Raw genomic sequence first — 27,866 nt, forward strand, 5'->3', positions numbered from 1 at the left:
ATTAGTAAAAGGTTTGACAGATTAGTAAAAGATATTATCAATTCATATTGATGTAATTGTTTTCAGCCAATTATATTATCTCAGAATTTGAAGTTTTATTCTGATGACTAATATATAAAGGCTTACAGTATGTGCATTGCTTTATGTAAATATTTTAATATCCTGAACTCATTTCCTTTTTATTATTTTTTGTTTTATACACTAACTGCTCGCTAGTTGTTTTGCTGTTTTATCTCTTACCTTTCTCTTTTTCTAATACTTTTATGTCATAGTTTCTTTTTCTGTTGATTTTTTTTTTAATTTGAAGTTTTATATTTTTGTTCATATTCGTAAACATTTTTATCTCTTACATTTCTCTTTTACTAATATTTTTATATAGTATAATATTCTTTTCTGTTGATTTTTTCTAATTTAAAGTTTTATATTTATTTCCTCATTCATACAGTTTTAATACTTTATACTTTACTTATACTTATACTTTAGACTTGTACTTCTTTTCATATTTTTATTGTTGTTATACTTTGGACTTATACTTATTTTTATGTCTTTATTGTTGTACATTTCAATATTTTATGGAATCTTTTTCACTGCACTTGTCATAACTTATATAGCAAAATATTATTATTTTGTTTAAATAGTTTGACTTACAATTTTTTTTTGTTATTTTAAACAGTTACAGCTTTATTATGAATTAGTTTTATCTTTTCTATTTGGATGATTACAAACTATATCTGAGGCATGCCATACAAATATGTACTTGTTGGTATTTTACTGCATCCATTGTTTGCTGTTTCATACGGCTGTATTATAAATGCACACTAGGTTTCCCTAGCCAGTTGCATTATTGTTTAGAACACAGCAACAATGATTTCCAATAAACAAGAGCGGAAAAATAAACCGAATTTCTGTTCCCTCCTCTTTTAATTTAAATTAGAATAATATATATAATCTGAGAATTAATTAGATCTAGATTATTTACCCGTAGAATATTTAATACACAAATCATTTTCAATGCTCGATGGGTTCTGAGGGGGTGCAATGGGGTGCCACTGTGATATCTTGGCAACCGCTCATCTGATTTTCATGATTCAAACAGCTTATGTATCAGCAGGTTGAGTGCTAACTATTTCTTGCATCGGGTACACTTATGATCGATCAAATCTTTGTTATCGGAAATTATATTGTTTAGCCCTATGTTTTGATTGCACTCACCTACCGTAAAATGTACAGATCTGATCTTTCGCTAAGTACGCTCAAACCTGTGTGCTAGCGCAGCTGTAAAGTATAAATTATGAATACTAAACAGTAGAAAATAAAAAAAATATGTAGAAAAATGTTAAAAACGCCACTTTTAAATTGAACACAATAAAAGGTAAAAATAATTTTAGGATGGTATCTTATAATGGATTTGACAACAAGCTTTGTAGGTGGTATGTAAGATTAGTTTTGTATTATGATAATTTGTTTTGTAAATCGAATATAATCTATAAAAAACAAATTAATTTATATTTAAGCTTCCACCTTTAGTACCGAGTGAATTTGCATATGGATAGATATTATGGATCTTGATGAAAATGTTCTGAGCGTGCAGTCTTTCAAAGACGCCTAAACCAAATTTAATTGCAAAGATTTGCTGATATTTTTTCACTTTTCCTTGATTTTTCATCATTTAAAAAAAAGCATTTTTACACAAGACATAATCAGTTTTGGACACCTAATAATAGCATTCAGGGAAGCAGCCTGCCAGGACAACCCATCTGGAGGGCCTAGCTGTGGAGGCATGCCATAGGCACATCCTGCAGCTAGTATTTATAATATTAGTTATATTTATAGTATTTCTTCTTACTTTATTTAATATGTACACCATTAAATAATGATGAAAAAGCATTTGTATTCAAATTAAATTAAGGGTCTATGCCTAATCTTATACTGTCATAAAAATAAATGAATATTTAAATTTAATTACTTTGCCTGATTGATGTTTATTCAAATAAGTAATAGATAGAGATGGGTCAGTTTTATTTGTTTTTTTTACAAATAAGTTGTAACGTGTGCTTGGTGAAAGGAAGAAATAACTTGTCATTAATGGCCTGAAACTTGAACCGTCATTTATGCCATAAAAAATATAAAGAAAACATAGTTGGTTTGGCTATAAATAAACTTGAAAGTTTATATCAATAATGCTAGAAGGTGTAAAAAGAAAAAGATAGAAATACTGAGTTTTCCAGTATGATCAGTACTGGATAATGGATCCAGTGCTGATCATAATGGAAAACAAAACTCTGTACAGAGATTTGTTTCCACAGGTTTAGGTATTAAAAAAATATTTTGAAAAGTATAATAAAGAACACAAATAAAATTTTTACATGTAAAATAATATAATAAAAAAAATTTTTTGATTGCATTGTGATGAGCTTGCTTTTACAGTGTTAATGTTAATTGTAAAACTAAGTAATTCACTTTTAGCTTCAAAGAAAAGGAGGATGACTGATATTAAATTTTATCAGAATGAAATTTGATGTTTTAAAAGGAACAGTTCATGATTAAATACTAAAGAGTAAAAGTAATAAATTTTTACTATACTAAACAAAAATTCATGTAATTCAACTAATAATTCACTTAAACAATTTTTTGTGTCTGTATTCAACTTTATTATAACACTTGCACTGGCTGTATGTATATTGTGTCTCATTCAAAAATAATATTGTTTTACAGGTTTTTCATTGTGTTCATTTTGAATGTCCTGCACAAATACCTGATGATAATACCGGGAATAGCAGCACCAGTAGTTCTAATAATGGAAGTAAAAGTAATTATAAAACTTCTACTTCACTATCACCCCCAAAATCACCAAATAGAGTAGCTTCTTTGAATCAGATTTTACTGGCAGATGAGTCAGTATGGAATGACAGTGAAGAAGAAGTAAGTATTCTGTAACTTTTTTTATCTTGGTTGTTTCAGATGGGTACACAATGCATGGTGTGAATATCAGCCAAATCTTTTTTTCTTCCAAAAATTTTACTTTTAAAAACCTAAGATGTGACTTGTATATGAATTTGTTACGTTCCACTTTGCCGTCGGGTGCTCCTACCTAGCGCGGGCTATAGTCCGCACAACAAGCTTGGTCAGGCGATCTGATCACGCCATGTCCTACATCATAATGCCACAAGGAGTGGTCATTATGAGGTAGTGACTTATTTCATTCGGCGCTCGAATCTGATCCAAGACTGTCACATCATACTCTTAGTCCGGGTAGACTCCATTCTTGGTTCGGATAAATGTTAGCTTTAATGTTGTATTTAATTTTATATTTTATTTTACATGTCAAATTATATGTTATTCAACAAGCAACAAGACGTTGTCTTCATTCATCAGCTATGAACATTACAGTCCAACCTCACTCTAAAATCTACCAGTCTTCAGGCTTAGGTCGTTCATAACAGAATTAAAATTCTGTTATATTTCTTAAAATAACTTTTAAGAAATATTTGAAAAATGAATCTACAAGTATTTCATGTTAAATTCCAGCTGCCAATATGATTAATTTGTAAAAGGTTCATTACTACATTTATTGTCTGGTATTATGTTGTATTTATTTAGGATATCATTCTAACTTCATCGGTTATAATCTTGTTTAAATATTAATCCTTTTATAGATATTAAACACTGGTAAAATATTTTATCCTAGTGCACCCTATCATCAAGTATTGGTTGATTCTATAGTAAAACAAATTAATTTTAAATGATTGAGGCATCACTGTAGTAGTAAACTGTGTATAGTTCCCAGCGGTCTGGGAAAGTATTATTTGATCATGTGAAGCTGTATTGAGGGTTAATTGCGTCTACAGTACCATTAAGAAGACCCTCATTCAAAATGAGCCTGGAGTAAGTTCAGTGGTGGATCAAAGGAAAAAGTTAGTGCAGACTGAAATGAAATTTGCTAACACATGACGCTTTAAACTGGCAATTCATTCAGTTTAGATGTAAGTATTCCAAGCAACAGTACGTTAATGAATATGTTGGATGGTTTTTTTCTGTTTTTCATTTGATGAATTAGTTCAGTATATTAAGTATTATCGTGGGATTGTTTTTTTACAGGGTTTCATATCTACTTAGTAGTGCAAATACAGTGCAATAAAAGGAGGTTTTTCTTATATCATAAATAAGAGGTAGACAACAGATCTCCTAATTTTTCCATCTCACACATTTTGCTTTACATTATCCCATTCAAATCCCCCCTATCCTTTACCAAAATCACTACTATCAGGATGTACACCATCCTTTTCTCTAGAATATAGCCTTATCAGATATTTAATCTTTGTTTTTATTGTTAATTAATTCTACCTCTCTCCTATATAGACTAAAAAAGTAAACTCAGCAATCCACCACAGTACAGAATCTAATTTTTCTTATTACTTCTTCATTTTGTACATCAAAAGCGCTTTCGAGGATTTTCCCTCATCACCAGATGATCAAATAATTAAAACTAAAATTTCACATTAAAAAGTTATAAATAAAAAAACAATATTTAGTGAACAATTAAAATTAAATATTAAAAATTTTAAATTACAAATATTTAAAATTTCCTATACATACCTGTGGCCAGCCACTACATTCATGCTGTATGTAGTGTTTAATTATTAATGAGTATTTTATTTTTAATATTTAATTTTAATTTTTGACTGCATATTTTACACTATATATGCGATAATTTTAATTTCTTAATGTGGAATTTTGAATTTTTTGATCAACTGACGGTAAAATCCTCGAAAGCGCTTTTGATATACAATTGAAGAAGTAATAATAAGGTAAGAAATATTATTAGATTCTGTACTGTGGTGGATTTTTTAGTTTTACGTTTAGTCTAATATAATTAATACAAAAGAAGACAACAATATTATTAATATAATGGACAACAATAATTGCTTCACCCACACAATATATTTACTTATGTTTCTTGTGATGGTCAGGAGATATTTAGCAGGACATAGCGTGCTTTGCTTGTCCTTTTAAGTTTAGTGAGAGGGCTGTGGCCCCTAGTAGACCCTGCTGTGTTTATTAAATTCATGCTCACGAGAACAATAATTATAAACAAAGATTTAAACCTGTTAATCTATAAAAAATATCAGTGTTGTAATTTCTTCAGAGCAACAGTTTGATCAGTACAGGACACAAAAATTTAGTGATCTAAGGGTGTGGGTTTCAAAACAATCAACCTCCATCTTAAAGTTATAGCTGGTTATCCATACTTAGTGTGGATTAAAATTTTTTGCCTATTTCTTAGCATTACCTGACGAACACTGCTAGAAGTTGACAGTACTTCGTTTCCCATGTCTTTTTTTAATAGCTTTTATTTTATGTTTTTCAGTCAAGTAACTGGGACAGGTACAGCCAGTCGCGTTGTACGTACAGTAACAGTGGCTGTGTCAGTTGAGCTGCTGTGCCGCAAACAGTGACACCCCTTAAAAAATCAAAATTCAAAAAACCCAAAAATGGTTTTTAAATATTTATTTGAAGAGTATTTTCAAGCTTCAGTCTAATGAATATGTCATTTATTAGAGCCAGGAATGGAGAAAATTTGCAATCGTTCAAATTTTTTTTTACTTTTCTTCACCTCATTCAAGGTTGAATTTAAAAAAATCCAGAAATTGGTTTTAAGATATTTACATGAAAATTACATTCACGAAAAATCAAGTTGATATCTTTATTTGTTACTGATAAATTAAAAAAAAATAGCTGGGTTTCAAAAAATTCAAAATTCATTTTAACCCTTTAAATTTGGAATTTAAAAAAAATACTAAATTTCATTTTTACTCTATTTTAACTTTTTAAATTCAGAATTTCAAAAAATTTTTTTTTAGTGTGCACTACATTATAAGAAGAACATGTGTATAAATTTTAATCAATTTATTTATTTTCAGTAGTTTTTGCTAGGTATTGATGAATCAGTCAGTCAGGACATATTCTTTTTTCATCTTTTATGACTGCATCAGTCTATTATCTACTTCTCTTCTAAGAGATTGTTCCTTGTGGTCTTCCCAGTACTTTTTTTACATTCCGATTTCCCTTTCTGGTGTTGAAAATGTTCATGTTGTAAGTTCCTTTCTTGTTAGTCTAAAGCGAGAGTTTTTGTCCTTGATTTTTCGTTTAATTTTATCTTGTCTGTGGTATCTTCTGGTGTAAGGTCAATTTCCTTCAGATCCCCCTCTTAATTTCTCTGATCCATCTGCATCCTGTCATATTTTTCAAGTCGAGATTGTACTGTATTAGTTGTTTCAGAAGTGTCTTGTAAGAGTCGAGACTTCCTCATTATGTGTCCACAGAATCCTAGTTTACTCTTATGTACGGTATCAGTTTTGAGTTCTAAATTTTGTACATGATTGTTGGGCCCGTTCCACCACTGTCCGACTTTCTGGTACTCTTTGTTTATGTAGGTTCTTCTTTTGATTATCTGGGGTTTGTTGGTTTTTGATTTTTTGTTCAGGTGGAAGAGTATTTCTGCTGCATACGTGGCTTCTGGTTTTAGAACTGTGTTGTGTTTATGGATAGGTGTTTTTTACTGTAGGTGTAATTAATTTTTGTGCTTTAGCTATTTGTTCTTGTTTTGATCGAGATTTTTTTTGTTAAGGTTATTTCTCCGAGGTATTTAAATTGAGTAACCATTTTGACTTTGTTACCGTTTATGTTTTTCTCTTTTGTGTTGGTTTTTGGAGTATAATTTCTGTCTTTTTGAATGATATTTTGAGGCAAAGTTTATTTGAAATTCTAATATCTGTTTTAGCTTTTCTGATGTCGTTTGCTAGCAGTGCCAAGTCACCAGCGAAACCAAGGCTATTTGTTATTTGGCCTATTTTTATTTATGGGGGACATTTTTTGAACCACTTCCAGAGTATAGTTGAATAGTAACAGTAATACTTCATCGCTTTGATGCAGTCCTGTTTTGATCACAAATGGTTCAAGAGTTTGTTGTGAATTTCACTTTTGACTTAATAATTGTGAAGATTAATTTTATCTTTTTTTTTATTAATTTGGAATGTAGTCTTAAGGTCTCTAAGAATTTTTGTTAGGAGGCTCTGTGAATTTTATCGTATGCTTTCTTATAGTCTACAAACATTATCATCATGTCTTTGCTTCTTTTTCCTTTGTAATCCATTATTAGCTTGAGACTCATGATCTGATCTGGACAGCTCCTTCAGGGTCTGAAATCTCCCTGGTATTCTCCTAGATTATTCTCAAGTTGGAAACCGATCCTGTTGAGGATGATTCTTGAAAGAATTTTGTGTGTTGTGTTTAGGAATGAGATTTGTAGTTGTTAGGATCTGTTTTACTTACTTTTTTTGTGGCAGGTGGATGAGGTACAGTGTTCTGGTAGTTATTCTTTGATCCATATGTTGACAAGCTGTTGATGAAGAGTGATGTTTGCTGGTCTTCCTGCATGTTTCCAGATCTCTATAAAGATCTGATCTTCTCCTACCGCTCTATATAATTGTTCATCTCACCTAATATTTTGTAAACTTCTTTTATTGTGGGAGATTTCTGATGTTGTTGTTATTGTGGTGCTGGTGTCGAAGTTTAGAAGTTCTGTCGATTCTTTGCGATTTAGGAGTGTATTTTAATATTTAACACATTTCTGTATTGTTATGGACCAGATTGATTTTCATCCTTCATTACTAGGGTTGCCAGTTCATATTCTTTTAGTATTTTTATTTACCTTAGGGTTTGGGTGGTTTCTTTTCTTTATTTTATTAGATGTTAGAAGGATTTTGCTGATTTTTGGGATTGGTGAAATATCCATGCTTGATGTCATTTTTTCACTGTTTTGTCACATTCGCTGTTCCACTATTGATGTTTTTTTATGAGATTTTATTGGGGCTAATTCTTCTGTGATTTGTTTAAGGTTGTTGACGACTAGATCTTTTAGTTTACCCATGATTGTTATTTTTTTGGTTGCATTTTGGTAATTTTTGTTCTTGATTACTTGGGTAAGGGTCCATTTTTATTTCAGTTTTAGGGGCTTAATTTTGTTGCTTTCTTTGGAGAGTAAATTCAGTTTTAAGTACATAGTGGTGTCAGCTTGTGGCTACTTCTTGGAGGACTTTTACATTATAGAGCTCCTCGTGATGGTGTTTGCCCATGAAGACAAGGTCTAGTTGCCATTCTCCTTTATTGTAGTTGGGGTGTTTTCAGGTTTGAGTTTTTGAGGTTTCCTCTTAAAATGTGTGGATTTTAAGATTAGCTTGTTGGTTTCTGCACAGACCAATGAGTCTCTGCCCATCTTTGTATGATGTTTTCTTTTGTACGGACCATGTTCCAATGCTATCACAGTATCTTCTAACTCTGCCTACTTGAGCATTGAAATCACCAATTAATTGTTTAACATGATTTTTGGGATATTATTTATGGTCAGATCGAGTAGATCCCAGATTTTTTCTGTTGCTTTACAGTCTTTTAGAAAGTTATTTTTATTATTAGTTGGTGCATGGGCATTTATTATAGTGTAGATTTCGCGTAGATGCTTTCATGGTGAGTGTTGGGATTCTTGGGGATTGTGAGTTTAATTCTAGTGTGGAGTTTATTATTTTGAGGCTGACTAAAGCCTTGTTCCAAACTGTGGGACATTTTTCATCATTGTTTTCCCAGGTATATCTTTGTAGAGCCTATATCCTTGAGATTCCATGGTGTGTGGTCAGTGTTTTTTATTTCCTTCAGACCCATGATAAGAATATTGTGTTGGTTCATTGGACCATTTATTATTTTTAGTTTACCAGTCTGCATGAGCTAGTTTACATTGTTTGTGTGAAAATGTAGGTGATTGATTTAGTTTGATTTTGAACTTGTATTTTTCATATTTATAGTGTTGGGCATTCCATTGCTTCCAATCCCATATTATCTTCTAAGTGGCAGCCCACTGCATTCAAATGCTACCTTCTGTGAACAGTGATGTTGCTTGGTTCAGCTGGTGGAGTATTTATTAAAAGACCTTTCATGGTTGATTGTCAAGGGATCGCCTGTGGTGGGACTAGGTCCCAAGTTACAACTCTAGATGTAATCTAGTGAGGTGTGATTTGATGATGAATGAAGCTGTGATGTTTGTTTAGATTCAATTCACTGGTCAGATTTCTCCTGTTTGTTCCGGTTATATCCAGGCACACCGCATGGAGGCTTGATCTTACTTTTGTTTTGGAGAAAATTTACAAAGCATAATCCTAAACATTTCACCTAAACAAATCCATTATTGCACAATGAAAAAAAAAACTAAAATAATGATAATTTACTCAAATGCTGCTGTCTGTTGCAGTATTTATAAGAATGTCTCCCTCAAACACTGTCTGATGATTTATCAAATTAAAATTGTTTATGTAATATTTTTATAGTATACTTAATTTTATGTCTGTCATTATTAATTTCTAAATTTGTGTTAATGTCAGAAGTAAAATATTTATTAAATGGATGATAAACCATCAGTGTTTAAGGGAGACATTCTTATAGAAACTGTAGCAGATAGCAGCACTAGTGTAAATTAATAAGCAATTATTGTTTTAGTATTTTTATTTTTGTTATGCAATAACTGAATTTCAATCATTCAGTCATGACTTGAGGATACAGGATACAGCAAAAGTAATTTCATGAAAAATTAAGATAAGATATGTCTTATCTTAATATTCTATGAAGTGGTTTATTTAATAGAATTTAAATGCAATTTAATTTTTTAGGAATAATATGAATTTAAAAAGATTAATTTAGTAAACATATATATATATATCCCAGATTTGCCATGTTCAAAAATAATATTTTAAGCCTCCAGTTATTCTGATAGTTCCAGACCAACCTCACTTTTCTTTTTTAGTACTACTGATTTCAGGTTCCTGAGGAACTGACCCAAAGAACCGTAGGCTGTCATCTATGCGCTCATACTCATAACTAACTGAAAATTAATTTTCAGCTATCAAGTACAAATATGTATTCAATTGCCGGTATCCGTTGTCAACCTTTCATTAAGTTATCCGACTTAGCTGGGATAGCTTCCAGAATGCTTTTCCCAGATAATCTCCCAGGGCATGTTTGCAAATTTATATGAAATCAGTTGTACGGAATTGATATATGGAGAAACAAATTTGACTAAAACATGGCATTAATAAAAAATATGTGAATCAGTTGGAATGATTAGAACAGCTATTGTAGTGCTACCATTGGCAGATTTAATAAAGTGTCATACATACTGGGATACACATTGAAACACTTTCAGTTTTCATTTTTGTATTTGGGAAAATTGTCTTAGCATCAGTATAATGTTATAGATGAGTAAAAAGTGAATTTATATTTGTATGTTTGTGAGCCATTCTTACTTATGATTTGTGTTTTAGTGGTGCCAATTTTTAAATGAAGTTTTGTTTTGTTTTTTTTTTTAATTTATATTTATTTTTTTATTTATATTATTTATGTAAAGCATAATATTATATTATACTACACAATTTATTGCTAATTAAATTCTGGGTTGCTCCAAAGATCCATAGATTAAAGCTATTGAAAAGTCATCAAAGAGAGGTGAGCTATGTTTTATTTTATTCATTTATTTATATCTATTAACATATTTGTTTATTATAGTTTTATTTTTACAAAATTCATAACCTCTCTTAATATTGTAGATAATGAAATAATATATTACTAATTAAAAAAAAAACAAAACAAAAAACAACTTAAAAAAAATAAGAGATTACCTGTTTTTTTTTTTTTTTTCTTATATTGTACACTATTCATAAATAAAAAAAGTCTGTATTTTTATGTTATTTTATTGTATTTATCGTAATAGTTTATTATAAATTAGGAACTAAAAGTTAATATAAAATCATAAACAAAAATTAATCTAAAAATTAAGCCACTGAAAATATTTAACCTGAGCTAAAATCATAAATAAAATATTTGCATCTAATATCCCAGATGTGTAATATTTTACAAGATAAATAAGTTATATTGTTGTAATTGGGGTAGCAAAAAGGGTTATAAAACATATATATTTTTGAATTAGTGCTACTTGTCAATTGTAGTTTATACTTAAACATTATTATTATTATTATTATTATTTTAGCTACTTGTTGAAACCTGTTTATACATTTTTTCTTATTTTGCAATCTTTTCCAGTGCTTTTATTTTTTGCAGACTTAAAAAAAAAATTAACTATACATTTTTTATGTTTTGAACAACACACATTAGGAGTTATTGCTGCTATTCAAATAGTATTAATTGGAGAATGATGAAAAAGATTGTGGAAAATGAAAGGAAGAAGATCATGCAGCTATTTATATATGAATATCTCATTACAAGAACAACTACTTTCTGTTGCCTCGACTACCTATTACCTTTATGACGGGAAACTAATGATCTAGAAAGATATCTAATCTTGTCACATAAGTATATGCTACTTCCCTTGCCTTACCTGACCAGTTTAAAAGAAAATGTAAAAAAAAACAACAGTTATGTATTGAAAATTATTTTACTCAGTTTGGTAAAGACCAAAGCTTTACCGTGTGAGATAATTTTAGGTTTATTAATATTACATTTTTTTTAAATTTTATGATTGGTTACAAATTTTATATAAATGTTTTTAATAATTGTTTAAGTTAATATTTTTTTTTTAGATTTTAAATTAAAATTTACCTTGTTTTATTATAGTATAGGTATGTAAAATTATTTAAAAAATTTTTGTAATGTAATTTTTAAGTCTTAATTTCAATTCAGCTATTCAATGTTTATATCTAAAAAAAAAAAAAATAGTACAATGCTTTATTTTGAGTTGTATAATTTTATTACATATATATATTATTGTATATTAAAAGAATATTAGTTATTGAAATTTCATTTTACAGCATATCAAAATTCCATTAAAATGTATTTTTTACATTTTACATGTTAGCTTATAAATGTTTTTTTTTTGTTACAAAAACAGTTTTTTCTATTTCATATATCAATGTGAAAAAGTTTATACTGTAATGTGTTTCACATATTTGGTACATAAATTTAATAATATATTTATATTTCCATTATTTTATTTCAGTGTGAAATGCAAAAAATTTAGTAATTTTGTCAAAGTTGATATGTAAGTCCAATCCATTTGATTGGTATACTGTAGTGTAGCTACCACAGAAAAAAATAAATAAATAGATTGAAAGATAATAAATTTGTGCCTAATACTTATTACAATATAGCTAAAAACAATTTTTTATACTATTAGTAAATTTTATTAATGGCTCTGTTTTTAGAATATTACAGGGTTTTTTCTCTACAATTAATAGTGAAAATATTTATTTAACATTTCATGTAATAGCACTACCACCTTCGTAGGATATGTTAACTTCGTAAAAACATTAATTTTCTGAATTTATCAAAATTGCGCTTAACTATGAATAGATTTTCCAAAAATGATTTTTGGAATCTAAATGATGTGCATTTATAAAATGTTGAGTGGAGTGCAACATTCAGCATTTGACTAGTTGAAAATGGATTTTTTAATACTGTATGTCGATGAAATAAGTTCCAAAAAGTAGACTGTTTTTGGAGTTCAGTTTGTCAGGTGTAAATGACCTATTTCACATTCGTTTTATAACCACTGGAATGTCAATTATAAAAAAAAACGTTTGCAGCAGAAACTCAATGACTTTCATTAGTAATTTAGTAGATGGTTCTGCATCACTCAACACTAATCTTACACTGGTATCTAGAGTTTTAAGAAGATTTCTAATTGACAAAAAAAAAAACTATTTTGAGACGTTAATATTAAAAAAAAGCTCTCGCTCACTAGATATAGTCAAAGGAGTTCCATCGTGATACATTCTTTGATTGAAAACCTGCTAAGATGAAATGGTTTTAGGATACTTAAGAAACTAAAATTTGTATCCCTAAAAATTTTTAGAAAAAGAGTCATTGACAAGAAGACATAAACAGTAGAAAATTGGAATCTGCGCAAGATGTTAAATTTATTCCAGATAAGGCTCTGAAATGTTGGATAAAATTTCAAAGTTAATTGAATAATGTTTCTTTTGTTTTAATGAAGCATATTTTCATAATGAATATGTGAACAATAAGCAGAATAACCATCCTTTTAGTGGTGCAAAATTCTTATAAGATTCATCATCGACATTTGCCCTATCCAAAGTTTAAATATGATTGTAGGAGCATAGTTACAGTGAATGCTTATTACTGCAAAGCCATGTTAAATATGTCTCCCCCCTCAAAATAATAGATCAGTAGTATATATAATTAACAGAGCATGGATTCAAGAAAGTAAAACAATGACATACTTAGGATATATAAGCACAGTTACTTAGCATAGCTAGTTTAAAAGACATGCCATTTCACAATTTGGTGATTTGAATTGACCATCCAGTTACATATTTCACCTCCAGACTTTTTTTTTTAAAGTTAAGTGAAAAGTGTTGACCAACTATGTGGAACCCAAATTTCAGATCTTGAAATTTATTGAAAGTTATTGAAACTTTAATTCAAATTTTAAGTTAGTTTTGTCAAATTATTTTTAATACCAGTTTTAAATAAATAACAAAAATTTAACATTAAATATTATATTTGGTTCTGTTCAGTTGAGGCGCTTGGTTGTATCAAATTATTTGAGATTGTATATATATATATATATACATTTATACACACATACACACACACACGAGGTGTGTGAGAAAAGTAATGAGATTGGTAACACTGCGAGTGATCTGGCAACTATGTGTCTACCTGTCTTTGCTAGACCGGTTTGTTCATCCCTTCCACATGCTCAGTAAGAGTTTCAATTCCGTTCATCCAACACATTATTTTTGACAGTGCTGTCAGTGAAGTTGTGTTACGAAAATGGAGCATCAGAATTTAGAGCAATGTTGTGCAATCAGGTTTTGTGTTAAACTCGGGGAATCTGCGAGTGGGACCTTTGAAAAGTTGAAACAGGCCTATGGGGAACATTGCTTATCAAGAGCACAAGTTTTCCACTGGCACAAATCAATTTTGGAAGGCCAAGGACACGTTGAAGACTAACCTCGCTCAGGGAAACCATCAACTTCAAAATCTGACGAAAATGTTGAGCATGTGAGGGTTCTTGTGAGATCAGATAGTCGTTTAACAATAAGGATGATGAGTGAACAGTTAAATTTAAACACTTTCACCATACATAAAATTTTGACAGACGATTTGGACATGCATTCGCATGTCCACCGACATGCAATGGCACCGATTCTGCACAAACCATTCGGTTTGTGCGGAATCGGTGCCGAAAAACCTCAACGGAACAGAAGGACCATCGAAGAAACGTGTGCGTTGATCTTCTTGAGAGGATTAACAATGATCAAGAATTCTTCAATCGTGTGATCACAGGTGATGAATCTTGGCTATTTGAGTACGATCCTGAAACAAAGTGGCAAAGCGAAGAGTGACACACCCTGTCATCTCGACCGAAAAAATGTCAAATGAGCAAATCAAAGATCAAAACCATGCTGATTTGCTTTTCTGACAGTAGGGGTATCGTGCATAAAGAATTTGTTCCTCCAGGACAAACTGTCAACCAAGTGTTTTATAAAGGTGTTTTATAAAGGTGTTTTATAAAGGTGTTTTTGAAAGGTTCAGGAAAAGAGTGATTTGCGTGAGACCAGACATTGCAATCATGTGGATACTTCATCATGACATGGGGTATGTCAAGCGGCCATTTCCATCAAGGAATTTTTGACCTCAAAACGCATTCCTACTGTTCCTCAACCCCCCTATTCACCTGATTTGAGTCCTTGTGACTTTTTCCTTTTACCGAAATTGAAACGTGTCTTAAAAGGACATCATTTTGGAACTGTAAGAGAACATTCAAAAGACTGTGACTGACCAGTTAAAGCCTTCCAGCGCTGCTTCCAGGAGTGGGAACGACTCTGCCGGTGTATAGCTGCCCAAGGGAACTACTTTGAAGGGGATAATATTGTTTAAAAAAAATGAAAACTTTGGTAAGTAAAAAGTCAGTCTCCATTACTTTTCTCACCCACCTCGTTTGTATACATATATATTTTTTAGTATTCAAATAATTCAGTAACTTTTTGACCATTGGGCTAATAAAATTTAATATTGTATAAAATACAATAATTAGATAAGTTAACTTACCTTAATTTTCAATAACTAGTTTTCACAGTATTCCATATCTTTAGTTGATATTAAATTCTAGTTTTATAATATTAAAACTTATTATTTTTAATAACTTTTCATGTTTCATAAACTGTAATATTTTTCCGTTGTTATAGTATAAATAAGTATTGTAAAAGTACATGTACTTGTGCTGTTCAGTACTGGAATGTTATATTTTAGTTTAATATGTATATATATATAATTTTGGTCTTTGACAAAATTATCGAACTGTGGGAAAAACATTTAAGGTTATATGTCAGGAAAGAGCACAAAATACCAAAACAGTCATCAGATGCCTGGCATTTGCAGATGACCTGGTAATACTCAGAAACAATAGACAGGAAGCGCAAAAGCACCGGAAGTCTCACATGAAGTCGCTGCTGAGACTGAGTTACAAATATCATATGACAAAACACAATACTTGGAAAGGCCAAACAACAATAAAAAAATCATATGCACAAAATACAGAAACATAAGGACAGTCAAAAAATTCAAATACTCAGGGGAATATATACAAATTGGAAGATCAATCAACGCATACAACATGGAAAGAACACAAAAACTTCAGAAAGCATACACAGACTCACGTGGTTGCATTATAGCAAGTGAAGTATATTGAGTCAGGCAAAACTCAGACACTACAGGGTAGTTGTGCTACTGGAAGTACTGCTCGCATCAAAAACTATAAAAATTTGAGCATCAGGCATCACAGAAACAGAAAAAATAGAACGGATTATACTTAAATGCTGCTCTAAAATAACTTTTGAAGACTTACATTCTACGGGCACATACAGCGAATGAACAACAATAGTCTCATAAAGAGTATCTATGATGTAGTGAATGGTGCAATCAAGAAAACCATTTTGGCATCACGAAATAGAAGAGGATATGAGACAAGCAGGGATCAACAAATAATTGGAGAATAAAGAGAAATTAGAACAAGTGAAAGAAAAGAAAATAGGATCAAAGTGGGTAGAACAAAGGAAACAGGAACACAGTCAAAGAATGAAGAGATTTTGGGAAGAGAAAAAGGAGAAAACAACTTAGGATAGCATAACATGAAACATCAAGTTCAAACACTGTCCTTAGGGCAAAAATGAATAATAATATATCTATCTTGGGTGTGCTACTTAAAACTGAACTGACCGGCTTAATCTGAGAATCACTTTTAATGCTGTTACTACTCTTGTCTGTTAGCAGTAGTAAACATTTCATGCTTCACAATGCAGGATAGTTGGTTGTAAAAAAAATCTATATGGAAGTTGAAACAACAAAGTGGTGGTAAAATAAACATCTTGCCATAAAATTCTTAATGATTTAAATTTGAAACCATATTATATAACTTAAAAAAACAAACCAACTGAAACATCTTACTTATTGTGATCGGCTTCTCAAAAAATATTGTTGATGGACCAATAGACCCAATACTATATTTCATGTCAGACAGGGCGTGGTTTCATTTATCTGGGCGTGTCAATTCATATAGTACCAAGTGTTGGATGACTGAAATTTGTGTGTTATTTCTGGTAACAAGCCTGAGGAAGTTTTTACAGAAAAACCAGTCGTCTGCAGAGAGAACTATGGCCTCTGCGTACCCAGATTTGTTGAGATTTTTTTCTTTTGGAGATATTTGAAGGATAGAGTTTATGAATCAAATCGCCACACCATTGATGAACTGAAGAATGCTGTCATGGAACATGTTTTGTAAAAATATATGTAAACTTCTGCTAATGTAAATATAAAATTTAATTTAATTATTCATAAAATATTGCATTGCACCATTTCTTTTCATTCGTAATAATATTTCATAAAGGCATAAATATTGTCTTTTCTTTTTATTCATAGAATATTGCATGTCGCAAATGTGTTTGGTTTGTAATGGTTTGGTTTTAAGTTTGTTACCTTGAATATATAGGTATAATATTTATACTAGTTAAATTCTGCTTCTACTTACTTCTGTTTATATTCATTGATGTAATTTGATTTTACTCTCAGTTCCATCAAGCAGTCTTTCGTATATCTGATTTTGTACATCACATCTGTTATAACTTAGAACATTATGCAAGGTAATTTCTTTCTATTTGCTATGACAAAATTCTGTGGTGTCGGATTTCTTGTTTCACAAGGGCTGGAGGGGGGATCATTTCTTATTACAGTATGGCTCTCGAATAGATCCAAATTTTATCAAAGTGTTTTTCTTTGTTGTTTTTGTACATAGTTATCAACTTTATTTTTGGTGTGCATAATTTTCATGTGAATATGTAAAAACCAATTTCTAGATTTTTCAAAATTTAACCTTAAGAGGGGTGAAGAAAGTAAACAAATTTTGAAAAATGATAGCAAATTTTCCCAATTTCCAACTGTAGCAAACTAGATTTTCAGTAGATTTGGGCTTCTAGATACTATTCAGATATATATCTAAAAACCATTTTTGAGTATTATTGAATTTTGATTTTTTAAGGGGATGCGACTGTATATAAAGCACAGTGACCCAACTAACACTGTGTTTGTTGTGTAATACTAAGAGCTCGGCAAAATACATTTTTACCTGTACAAAAGGCTGATAACCAATTATAACTACTATTTTTAAGATGGAAAGCTGATTGTTTTGAAACCAACATTCTTCAGATCACTCAAAGATTCAGGTCCTGTACTAACCAAGCTGTTGCTCTATAGTACACTGATATTTTTTATAAATTGAACAGACTTTAATTTTTATTTAACATTATTATTCTTGTAAGCATAAGTCTAATGAATACAGGGGGGTCCAGGAGGCAGAGCCCACTGGCTAGACTGGAAAACATGAATGGCAAAACATCCCCTGACCGCAACGGAATACACAACCAACCATATAGGCGAAAGCATAACAGGGATGTTAGTTTATTATAAATTGAAATAGGCTTTTATATTTTGTATGAATGAATGAATAAATGGTCATTCATATTTGGTATTTTTTTTTTCATATATGTTTATTTTAGGAAGCAGTAGAACCCTTTTTTATTCCTACCTTACCTGATCCACAGGGCTATGGCCTTATTTATTTTGTTTAATATTTAAGGTAGGTGAATTTTTCAATAGAAGTGTTTTCTACCTTATGTCAAGAAAACTTTTAATATATATGAATGCACTTCGTAACCATGTAACCAGAAAATCTGTATCTACTTATTAGTTTGGTTGGCTGTGTTGATGGTATATCCTGTTTTTCCCCACTTACTTTAATTGCCTGGTCTGAAGTGTTTTATTGTGTTCTGAAGAAGAAGAAGCCATTTTATATAATTATTTGTTTAAAATAACACTCAATGTAGCAATGAAAATGTGTTTATTATATATATATATTATTAGAAAAATCATATGTACTTCTATAAGGTTTGTAAATTAAAAATATTTCTTCCATATGTAAAGTATATGAGAAGTGTAATTAGTTTTGAAAATTTGAAAGTTGAATACTTGAGAAGAAAAAGTGATATTTTGGTTTAGAGAACATATATGTGGCAAATCATGGTATATGTAATATTATCAAATTATGCATTGTGCATCAGCTGCACATTCATGAAAATATATTTTCTCTTACCAAATATTAACATGCATACACACACACACACACTTATATGTAAAGTAATGAGACTGTTTCAGAATAACTTTTTATTTACAATCCAATTGTACATGGACTCTATCCACCTTCGAAATAGTTCTTTTGGGAAGCCATGCAATGCTTCAAAGGGTTTTCCCACTCTTCATAACAGTGTTGCGACTCAGAAACCGGAGTATTAAAATTATTTTTTATATTTTCTACTGCAAAATTGTGTCCTTTGAGGTGTTTTTATTAAGTTGGGAACAAGAAAAAGTCGTGGAGGCTCAAGTCAGGTGAATAAGGTGGGGTTGAGGAACTACAGGAATGTATTTCTTTGCCAAACTCATTAATTGAGAGTGCAGTGTGACAACATGCATTTTCATGATGCAGCATCCAGTTGTCTTTGATGGCTGGTCTCACGCAGGCAACTCTTTTCTGCAGTCTTTCAAGAATTTTATGGCAAACATATTGATTTACTATCTGTTCTGTAGGCAAAAACTCCTTATGGAAAATACCACTACTATAGAAGAAACAGATCAGCATGATTTTGATTTTTGATTTGCTCATTTTTGCTTTTTTGGGACGGGGTGAGTTTGAAGTGTGCCACTCCTTGCTTTGGCGCTCTATTTCTGGGTTGTACTCAAATATCCAAGATTCATTGCCAGTAATAACATTTGTTTTAGAAAATCAGTAACTGTTTCAATTTGCCCTAGAAGACGCAATCTTCAAGGGTAAATACACACACTTTCACCCTGTTGTTTTTCTGTCCAACAGTGAGGTTTTTTGTGACAAATTTTGCATAAACTTTTTTCATGCCCAATTCGTTTGTCAAAATTTAATGGACTGTGGTATGGTTCAAATTCAATTGTTCTGCAGTCATTCTGACTGTTTTAATCATCGGTCGTATCGTATCAAGTCTGATTCGCTCAACATTGTCGTCACTTTTTGACATTAATGGTCTTCCAGTATATGGATCGTCTGCAACTGATTCCCAGCTATCTGAAAATGCTTTAAACCACCTAAAAACTTGGACCTGTGACAGAGCATCATATCTATACACCCTTTTCAATTTTGGGAAAGTTTCAGTAGCATTCTCACAGAGTTTAACACAGAACTTGATTGCACAATGTTGCTCATAATTAGTAACACTAATTTTTGTAACACAATAAAAATGCGTTTGACGAAAAGTTTTTTTATGTCTCACGTGGCTATAATAGAATAAAAATATTAATACCTAATATAAATCAGCTGTTCATATAACCACATGTTTACTAGTAATGTTATAGTGTTGCTACTTTGGCTGCCAAAAAAAATAGTCTCATTACTTTATTTACAGACCTCATACATGCACAGTACAGTTATCTGAACTAGAAAACACAAAATAACCAGCATGGATGATGTAAAAGGACCATTTATAAATTAACTTCCAGTCAAGTAATAAAATAGAAAAAAAAATTACTACCTACAAAATTTACATTACTTCTCGCCATAATCCTTGACCAAATTAAGGTGTCCTATTATGACAGCTTGTCTTATTTTTTATAAGAACACTGCCACGAAGATACCTATGCATGAGTTAAAAATTACTTTTAAAGTGTTTAGTAGTCACCCAATTCTTCAATTTTGTAAACGGGTACCAAATCAGGGCTGTAAGGGGATGGTAAAAAAATTTGCGATTTAAACTTGTTTAGTTCATCCTTAGTGCTAGTGGTGGTGTTAGGCTCTATGTTGGCAGGAAAAAAATCATCAGCATCCCTTGCCATTTATTTTGTATCGCTTTCCTAAGCTTTGTCAATCATTTTATAATAAACAATCTGCTCTTGTAGTTGTACCAACCTTCATAAATTTTATTTTGTGGGTATCTAAATTGGGTTGTTCTTTTTGGGTATCTAAATTGTCAGTTTGTAACAATTCTATATAGAATGGATACTAAATTTGATGAAAATGTTCATGAAGTACAGTAATTGTGAAGCGACGTATTCAGTTTTTTCAACAATTTTTTATCACTCTCTATGGAATGTACTCTCATCGTGTAAATTATTTCATTTTTCCTTAAATTTCCAGCACCATACTCTCAGAATCGTCACTTTTTACATTATTACTATAAACTTTGCACAGCCATAAACTCAAATAAATTCCTTCTGTTTGCAAAAAGAAAAGACTACATACCTCACAACCACCTCCATATTTCACCATGTATTGCTTGAGCAATACAGAATGAAATAGGGATTAACTGTATGTGTAATGAGCTTAGCTGATTCCTCCTACAGAGGCATTATGTTGTGGTGGTTTTTTTGTTACACACAACTAGAAGATAATTTATATAATCTACATTTATGAACTATTACAACTTAGCCACCTTCATTATATTTATATTTTATTTCAAACATTAGTTATCTCATGATCCTTAATATTAAAATTGTCACTTGGATGTGGGTTTTGTAAAACATTTTAACAACCATTTAAAGGTAACATTTGGTTCAGTTTGTTATTAAAAATGAAACATTTTTTATTTATTTCCAACAACTCCAATTCTGGTTGTTGCGTCCTAAGCAGGCTTTTATTTAATGGAAGAGTTTTCCTTTTGTATTGTAATTAATATTTTGTAAAGTTGAAGTAAGCGCTGTTGCCTAGTACTTCCATAAAATTTGTTACAAAAGTTATTGCGTTATTTATTTTTTTTATGTAGAATTGTGAGGTTATAATGCACTTATTTTCCAGGGAGATTCTTTTCTACAGACTAGTTTCTTTAGCATACGTTTGAGTAGCATTAGTTCTTGAGTAATGACATAACTTTTAGAAGAAGGCTTGCAAAAGTTGTGTTAAATTTTTAATTTTGTGGTTTGACTTATTCTATAAAATTTATTTATTTATCTGTTTCAGTCAGTCCAGGAATGAATTATCTTCAGAAAAAATCTTGAAATCTCTCTGAAAGCATAAAGCTACTGATCTAATATTTTTTGCTTTAATCTTGCTGTGAATATTGTTTGTCTAGATTGTTATTTAAATGTGAGAAAGAAAAACAGTTTAAAATTTTCACATAAGTAATTATTTTCATTTTTTCTAAGTCCGTGAATAAAATTAAGTACCATCTACTATAATTTTGATATTTATTGTTTTTTTTTTTTTTTTGTAGTTTATGTTTATTTATCTTGAAAACTGTCTGTTCTGCTGATTTTTATAATTTTTGTTATTTAAATTTGTAAAAAATTAAATTTGAAGTATTATCTAATTAAGGCTTATGATAAGGTTATCAATTAATGAAAGTTTTTGTTATAAACTTTTGATATAAAATTCAAAACTTTATAAAAAAATCTATATTAAATATAAACTATATAACATGGTGTTTCTACAGTCAACAAGATCGATCATTTCTTAACTTTGTATGTTGACAGAAAATCAGTATAGTGTGTGTGTGTGTGTGTGTGTGTGTGTGTGTGCATGCGCGCATGCTGATTTGGAAAAAAAAATTTCATTCTCTTAGTTTTTTTAATTTAGTGTAATATTTGATAAAAACATCTGAAAATTTAAACATGTTTTTGGAACAGGTAAAAAATAAAACTTAAAAATTTCTGACAATGTTAATTAAGGGTTAATTAAATTGGATGAGAATTTTTTTAAATTGATCGATATCAATTTAATATGATTATTATTAAAATTTTATTATCCTAAAAAAGTTAACATTTTGTGTTAATTTATTTTATTATTTTTGAATTCATATTTTATAATAACTGCAGGTTTGATTAAATGTTAAAAATATTAATATTTATATTATAGGGAGGAAAAAACCTTTCGTCAGTCATTTTTTTTAAAATAATCCTTCTACAAGACTGATTTTTAAAATAAAATTATAATGTAGAAATAATTTTTTTTTTAATTAAACTTTATTTATCTTGATTATATTTGTACATTTTTAATATTGTATCATATGATGCGTTTAGTGAAGTTGTAGGAATTGGATTTTGTTGTTTTGAACTCATTTATTTATATTTTTTAATTATGTTAGGATTTGTTTATATAAATCAAAAGTGTAGAATTTGAGCACAGTAAAAGTGGCATTTTTTATACTTGGGACATAAATTTAAAAAAATCTAGTTTACTCTGATTTGTTTCTTTTCCTTCAAAAATTCAATACAAATGTGTGTATATATTTTATGTACTTCAAAGTGTGTGTATGTGTGTGTGCACGCGTGCAATCACTTGTTATATTTTCAATATCAATAATAAAACACTAGCCCTATTGTGTATATTTTAAACTTAATCATATATGTGTTAAAATGGTACACAGCTTGTGTAAGTCCAAAAACAATTTGTATGTGTTTTTAAAATTAAACACCAGGTTATATTGCTGTTAAAATTATTTTTATGTGTAAAATAATTATTGGGTACATGTATCGCATAATACCATATAGTACAGTGCATAATGTTTCACTCAAATGTTAACTTTTTCAGTACCACACATTTATACACAACTTTCCCATACCATTTTGCAAATATTCAGAATTATTTGTTATCGTCAAGTACAATATCACCTTTGCAGTTTTTAACTTGCATTTTTTTTAATGTTGTTAATAGAAATGTTGTCACATTCTTCAAAAATCACTAACTTAAACTTCATTAGACATTTCAAGCAAATATGTTGTGTTATACAATTGTATCTTTTTTAGACTGTTCAATTTCCAAATGAAAAAAATCCAGAATGAGTATGACTATATTGAATTGCAGACATCTCAAGATACACTAGTTATTCTGCAACCAGAATATTATGGTAAATATTCTTTTACTTGATGGTAATCCACTAGACTGAATTATTACATAAATTATGTAATGTGTTTGGGAATTAATTGACCAATATATGATTTTGTTGTAAATAACCAGTTAAAAAGATGTCTAGCTATAATAGCATTTATAAACAAAGCATACCGTGCTCTATTTTTTTCTCTGAAAAAATGAATTCCTCTATTAAAAATACTCATGGGCTTTATATGTATCAAATAAATTTTTTTTTTTTTTTTTTTATTTACAATACTTTATATGGGAAAATTATACTATATATATATAGTAACAGTAAATTACGCATTGATTAGAATCTTATTAATGCCGTGTGTTAAGTATTTTGCATTAAATGTTTTCTACTTAATTTATATTAATATTATTTGTGCTGCTATTTATATTATGATTTGATACATATCACCTGCAGTGTAAATAGGGGAGGGATATCTTATGTTTGCAATTTTCGGGCTGTCAAACAAAAATACATAAAATTTATTATGCCTATATTTTTTATTTACCAGCTCTATAAGAAATAGTTTTCTTTTATCTCTGTTACTGATAGTACAACATCAATTTTTAATTGCAGAAAGTAAGTGATATATCAATCCCTACTTTTAAAAATAAAATCATTCAGTTAAAATCTTTGTTTATTAATGAATCTCTTTATTGATTGAAATTATATTTAAAAATTACTATAATTCCGTTATATTAAAGAAAAAACATTCCAATAGTTATTAAAATTGTGTACCGTTTGTATTTTAATATATTAAAATAACATATTAATAATAATGATAATAATAATGTACAAATTAAAACAAGAGTGCTTTAATATAATTATAATAAAAATTTAAAACAGTAGTAATTTAGTATTTATAAAGTATTAATCCATTATTATTCTAATAGTATTGTACTTAATAAAAAATGATCTAAAACAATGAATTGAAAATTTTAATAGGAAAGAAGATTTTTTTTTTAGTTGAAATACAGTAGAGATTCTTATAACAGTCGGTTCAAGTTGTGGATAAAAGTGGCTTGCCTGGTAACATAATAGATTTTGATAAAACTATGAACCCTTAAAAAATTAGTGCATGTAATGTACTAATTTCTGAGTAAATTTTTATTAAAAAATGTATAATTTTTTTATTAAACAACAATAAAAAGACTCATAATTTTAATCTACATGTTGTAAAATACACGCTACCTATACTTCGTAATATATATACAAAAACTACAGTGTATTTTTCAAAATTTGAATATTTGTCCATAAAGGACTATCAGATTAAGCATGATCATCCCAGCTCTCTGGTTATAAAATCTTCATAATGAACATAAAGTTAGTTCCAAACTGAGCTAATATTTTGATATTTAACATGGCTACTAAGAGAATGTATCATCGATTGCATCTTAAGATGTTTCTTGTGATTGTTATACTTAATGTTTGCTTGTTGATCATATTTTTCATCGCGTTATTCTGTAGTTCAATACCTCCAATTTTGTGTATAGCGATATTGATTACCATATACGTACTGGTGCTGACTTATCTTTATCCAGTTTTTATAATTAAAATATGTACATAGGAATTTTGACAGCTTAATTTTTGGAGCTGGAAAATTAAGATATTTCAGTTAACAGGAGTTTGGTTAAAAGACTCCCTGCTGTATTTGTTTTTTATATAATTCAGTATAATAGTGTACAATAACTTAATTATACTGTGCAGCATTATTATTTGTAATTTATATTGAATCATAATTTTTATTATATGACGATAATTATTATTATATTGTAATAAATGTATATTATTTACCTTATTATTATTATTATTATTAATGTGTTTTTTTTTAAGTGAAACAGTTAATTAATGGAACAGTGTTAAATGTATAATTTTTTATGGTAACTATTATTATTAAAATAAGTTGTTAATAGTTGTTTTATGATAAAAATACATTATTTTGTTATCTTTAAGGTAACTTTTATTCTCTTTGGTTAATATTTAAAGAGAGAACTACCTTTTTTCTTAATTACTTATTGGGCTCTGAGTAAGGTATAAATTGCATTTCATACAGACTGAAGATTCTGGAGCACTTGTAACATTTCCAAGATTATTTCTCTGATTTGTCTTTAATAATTCCATCCACACATAAAACCTTGCACACCCTTTTTTCTAATGTTAATATTTTCCATGTTTTTCATTACACTTGATACATATTTAAAAAACTTTTTCTCATCTTAAAATTTACAGTTGACAACTGACTTCTTTTTTTACATGAGAGCTATTCTTGCTAATGTATGTATGGAGTAAAGATTTTCTCTTTACTCCATTTTTCCTTTTTAAATTCACTACCAATTATACAAATTATGATGTAATGTTTGGTGTATTTTGTTCCTCACACCATGTAATATTGATGCCCCCTCATTTTAATAACATGTTGCTACTTTAGTTGTATTCTTAACCCAAAACTTTTCAAATAATAGATCTATTTATTTCAATATATTTTCAAAATTATTTTTTGTTTTCATCAAAAGAAAAAAAATCATAGAAAATTTTATATCTTTTTTTTTTCTCCTGAGTATTTAATGTTCCACATTTAAATTTATTTTGATTCTTTTATGCCTTGTCAATATAAATTAAAAAGCTGAGTAGATTATCCCCTCATCTTAATCAATTCTAAATTAAGAGTTTACTACAATTTATATTTATTTTATTCTGGACAGATTGTTGATCCTTTAAGCCAACCTAAATAATTAATCAATACAAATAAAAAGTATTAAGATATTTTAAATTGTGAAATGTTAGAACACCATATATTTACACAATTGAAAATGTAGCATAATGTGTTACAATTACATAATAATGAAAATTGCACATATTAATACAATTAATTGACATGAGAAAACAAAAAAACAAAAAAAATGAAAGTGGAATAGTTTTGATCATTCATGTTAAATAAACCATTTCCTGAAAAACATTGAATTCCTTCTGTACCAAATTCTGATGACATCTTTATTGAAATTTATCATCAGCTAATTCTGAAATATGTTACTTCCTGCATTACATGATTGTCCTAATTATTTACAGATTTCTTTGTTGTGAGTTTCTTTTTTTTTTAAGAGCTTTCTTCAGGTGTGATTTACCGCTTATTATGTCAGTCCTCTGTGAATTCACTGCATTCCACATCACATATAAGAGTTGGAAACAACAAGTTTTTGCATCAGTCGAAGGACTTGCAGTTTGTTTACATTTAAATCTACTCTTATGATTCTCTGGAATTCTCAAAAAACAAAATTATTTATTTTTTTTAGTGATAAACATCAACCTGGAATGATGTGAAATTGATTTGCACACACTGTGATCCCTCTCACTAATTTTCTTCTTTGTATCCTAGTAGTATTGTTTAAAGGAGATGGGAGATGGGCACTTATACTTCACTACCACTTTTATTTGAATTCCTGTTCCTGCCAGTTAATGCCCAATTTCCTTCTGGCATTCTTTTTTTCATACATGCTATAGCCACATTTATATTTCACCAGGGTTATGCTTAGCATCAAAATAATTTTAGCTCATGCCAGCCTATTTTCAGTCTCCATGAATGCTCTGTTTTGGGTTACAATCGCTGTATCAATGCAGATGAACTGCTCAACATGTCTCTTCTCAGTAGTTCATTTGGAATTACATGATGGCTGTATTCAGTGCCTTGGCCTTGTTCAGGTTCTTACTAAAATTGTACTATATCACATTCAATGGCACGGCGGTCAGTTTTTAATTTCTGCAGTTATTTTTTTTGTTTTTGTTTAAAAATTTTTAGTAAGGTAAGTAATATTAATTAGTACGTTTGTTAATGTATATAATAAACTAAAAGGTAAGCTACTTAAATAGAAGTATTGTAAAGGTAATATAAAATGTTTTATTTTTCTATTCTAATTTCTTTTGAAAAGTATTAAAATTATTTAAATGGAAATCTTTTCCTGTTAAAACTTATTTTCTTTCTGTCTGTCTTTTTTCCTCATTTTTGAAGGGATTTCCAGATTGATTTATTCAGTATAACATATTTTACAATCATATTAGGAATTGTGAGCCTTTTGTCATTTTTCCTGATATCAACAATTTAATTAATAATTCAAACTTTAAATTTTTTGATGATTTTTGTCTAGGGAATAATTAATTTCATTATCTGGTCTTATTTTATTATCATCATCATTACTATCAGCACCCACCCATCCATCCATTCATCAATTCGTCATCATCATTATCATTATCATCTTTTATGACCACATAGGATAACTTAAATCAGTCCATTATCCAAGTCTCTTTGATAGGACTGTTTGGGCCTTGTGGTCCATCCAGTACATTTTCATACGTTCTGATCTCCGT

The 27,866-nt window shown here is 29.5% G+C and overlaps 1 protein-coding gene across 7 annotated transcripts in view; it reads left to right on the top strand.

Moving 5' to 3' along the window:
* The window catches only part of BTBD9 (BTB (POZ) domain containing 9), a 65,126-nt gene extending 37,673 nt beyond the window's left edge, over nt 1-27,453 (top strand). The window contains exons 10-11 of one of the 7 annotated variants that reach the window (XM_075377844.1): nt 2,716-2,922; nt 21,608-27,453. In XM_075377844.1, the coding sequence (XP_075233959.1) occupies nt 2,716-2,922; nt 21,608-21,622 (222 nt within the window). In that variant the 3' untranslated portion in view covers nt 21,623-27,453. Of the gene's footprint in view, nt 1-2,715; nt 2,923-4,098; nt 4,243-8,855; nt 9,305-11,139; nt 12,156-21,607 lie in introns of those variants that run through there. The other 6 variants (XM_075377841.1, XM_075377845.1, XM_075377842.1 and 3 more) reach the window with 6 other exon arrangements.
* The last annotated feature ends 413 nt before the right edge of the window (nt 27,454-27,866 follow it).

The sequence above is a fragment of the Lycorma delicatula genome, chromosome 10, assembly GCF_047948215.1.
Source record: "Lycorma delicatula isolate Av1 chromosome 10, ASM4794821v1, whole genome shotgun sequence".
Classification (NCBI taxonomy): domain Eukaryota; kingdom Metazoa; phylum Arthropoda; class Insecta; order Hemiptera; family Fulgoridae; genus Lycorma; species Lycorma delicatula.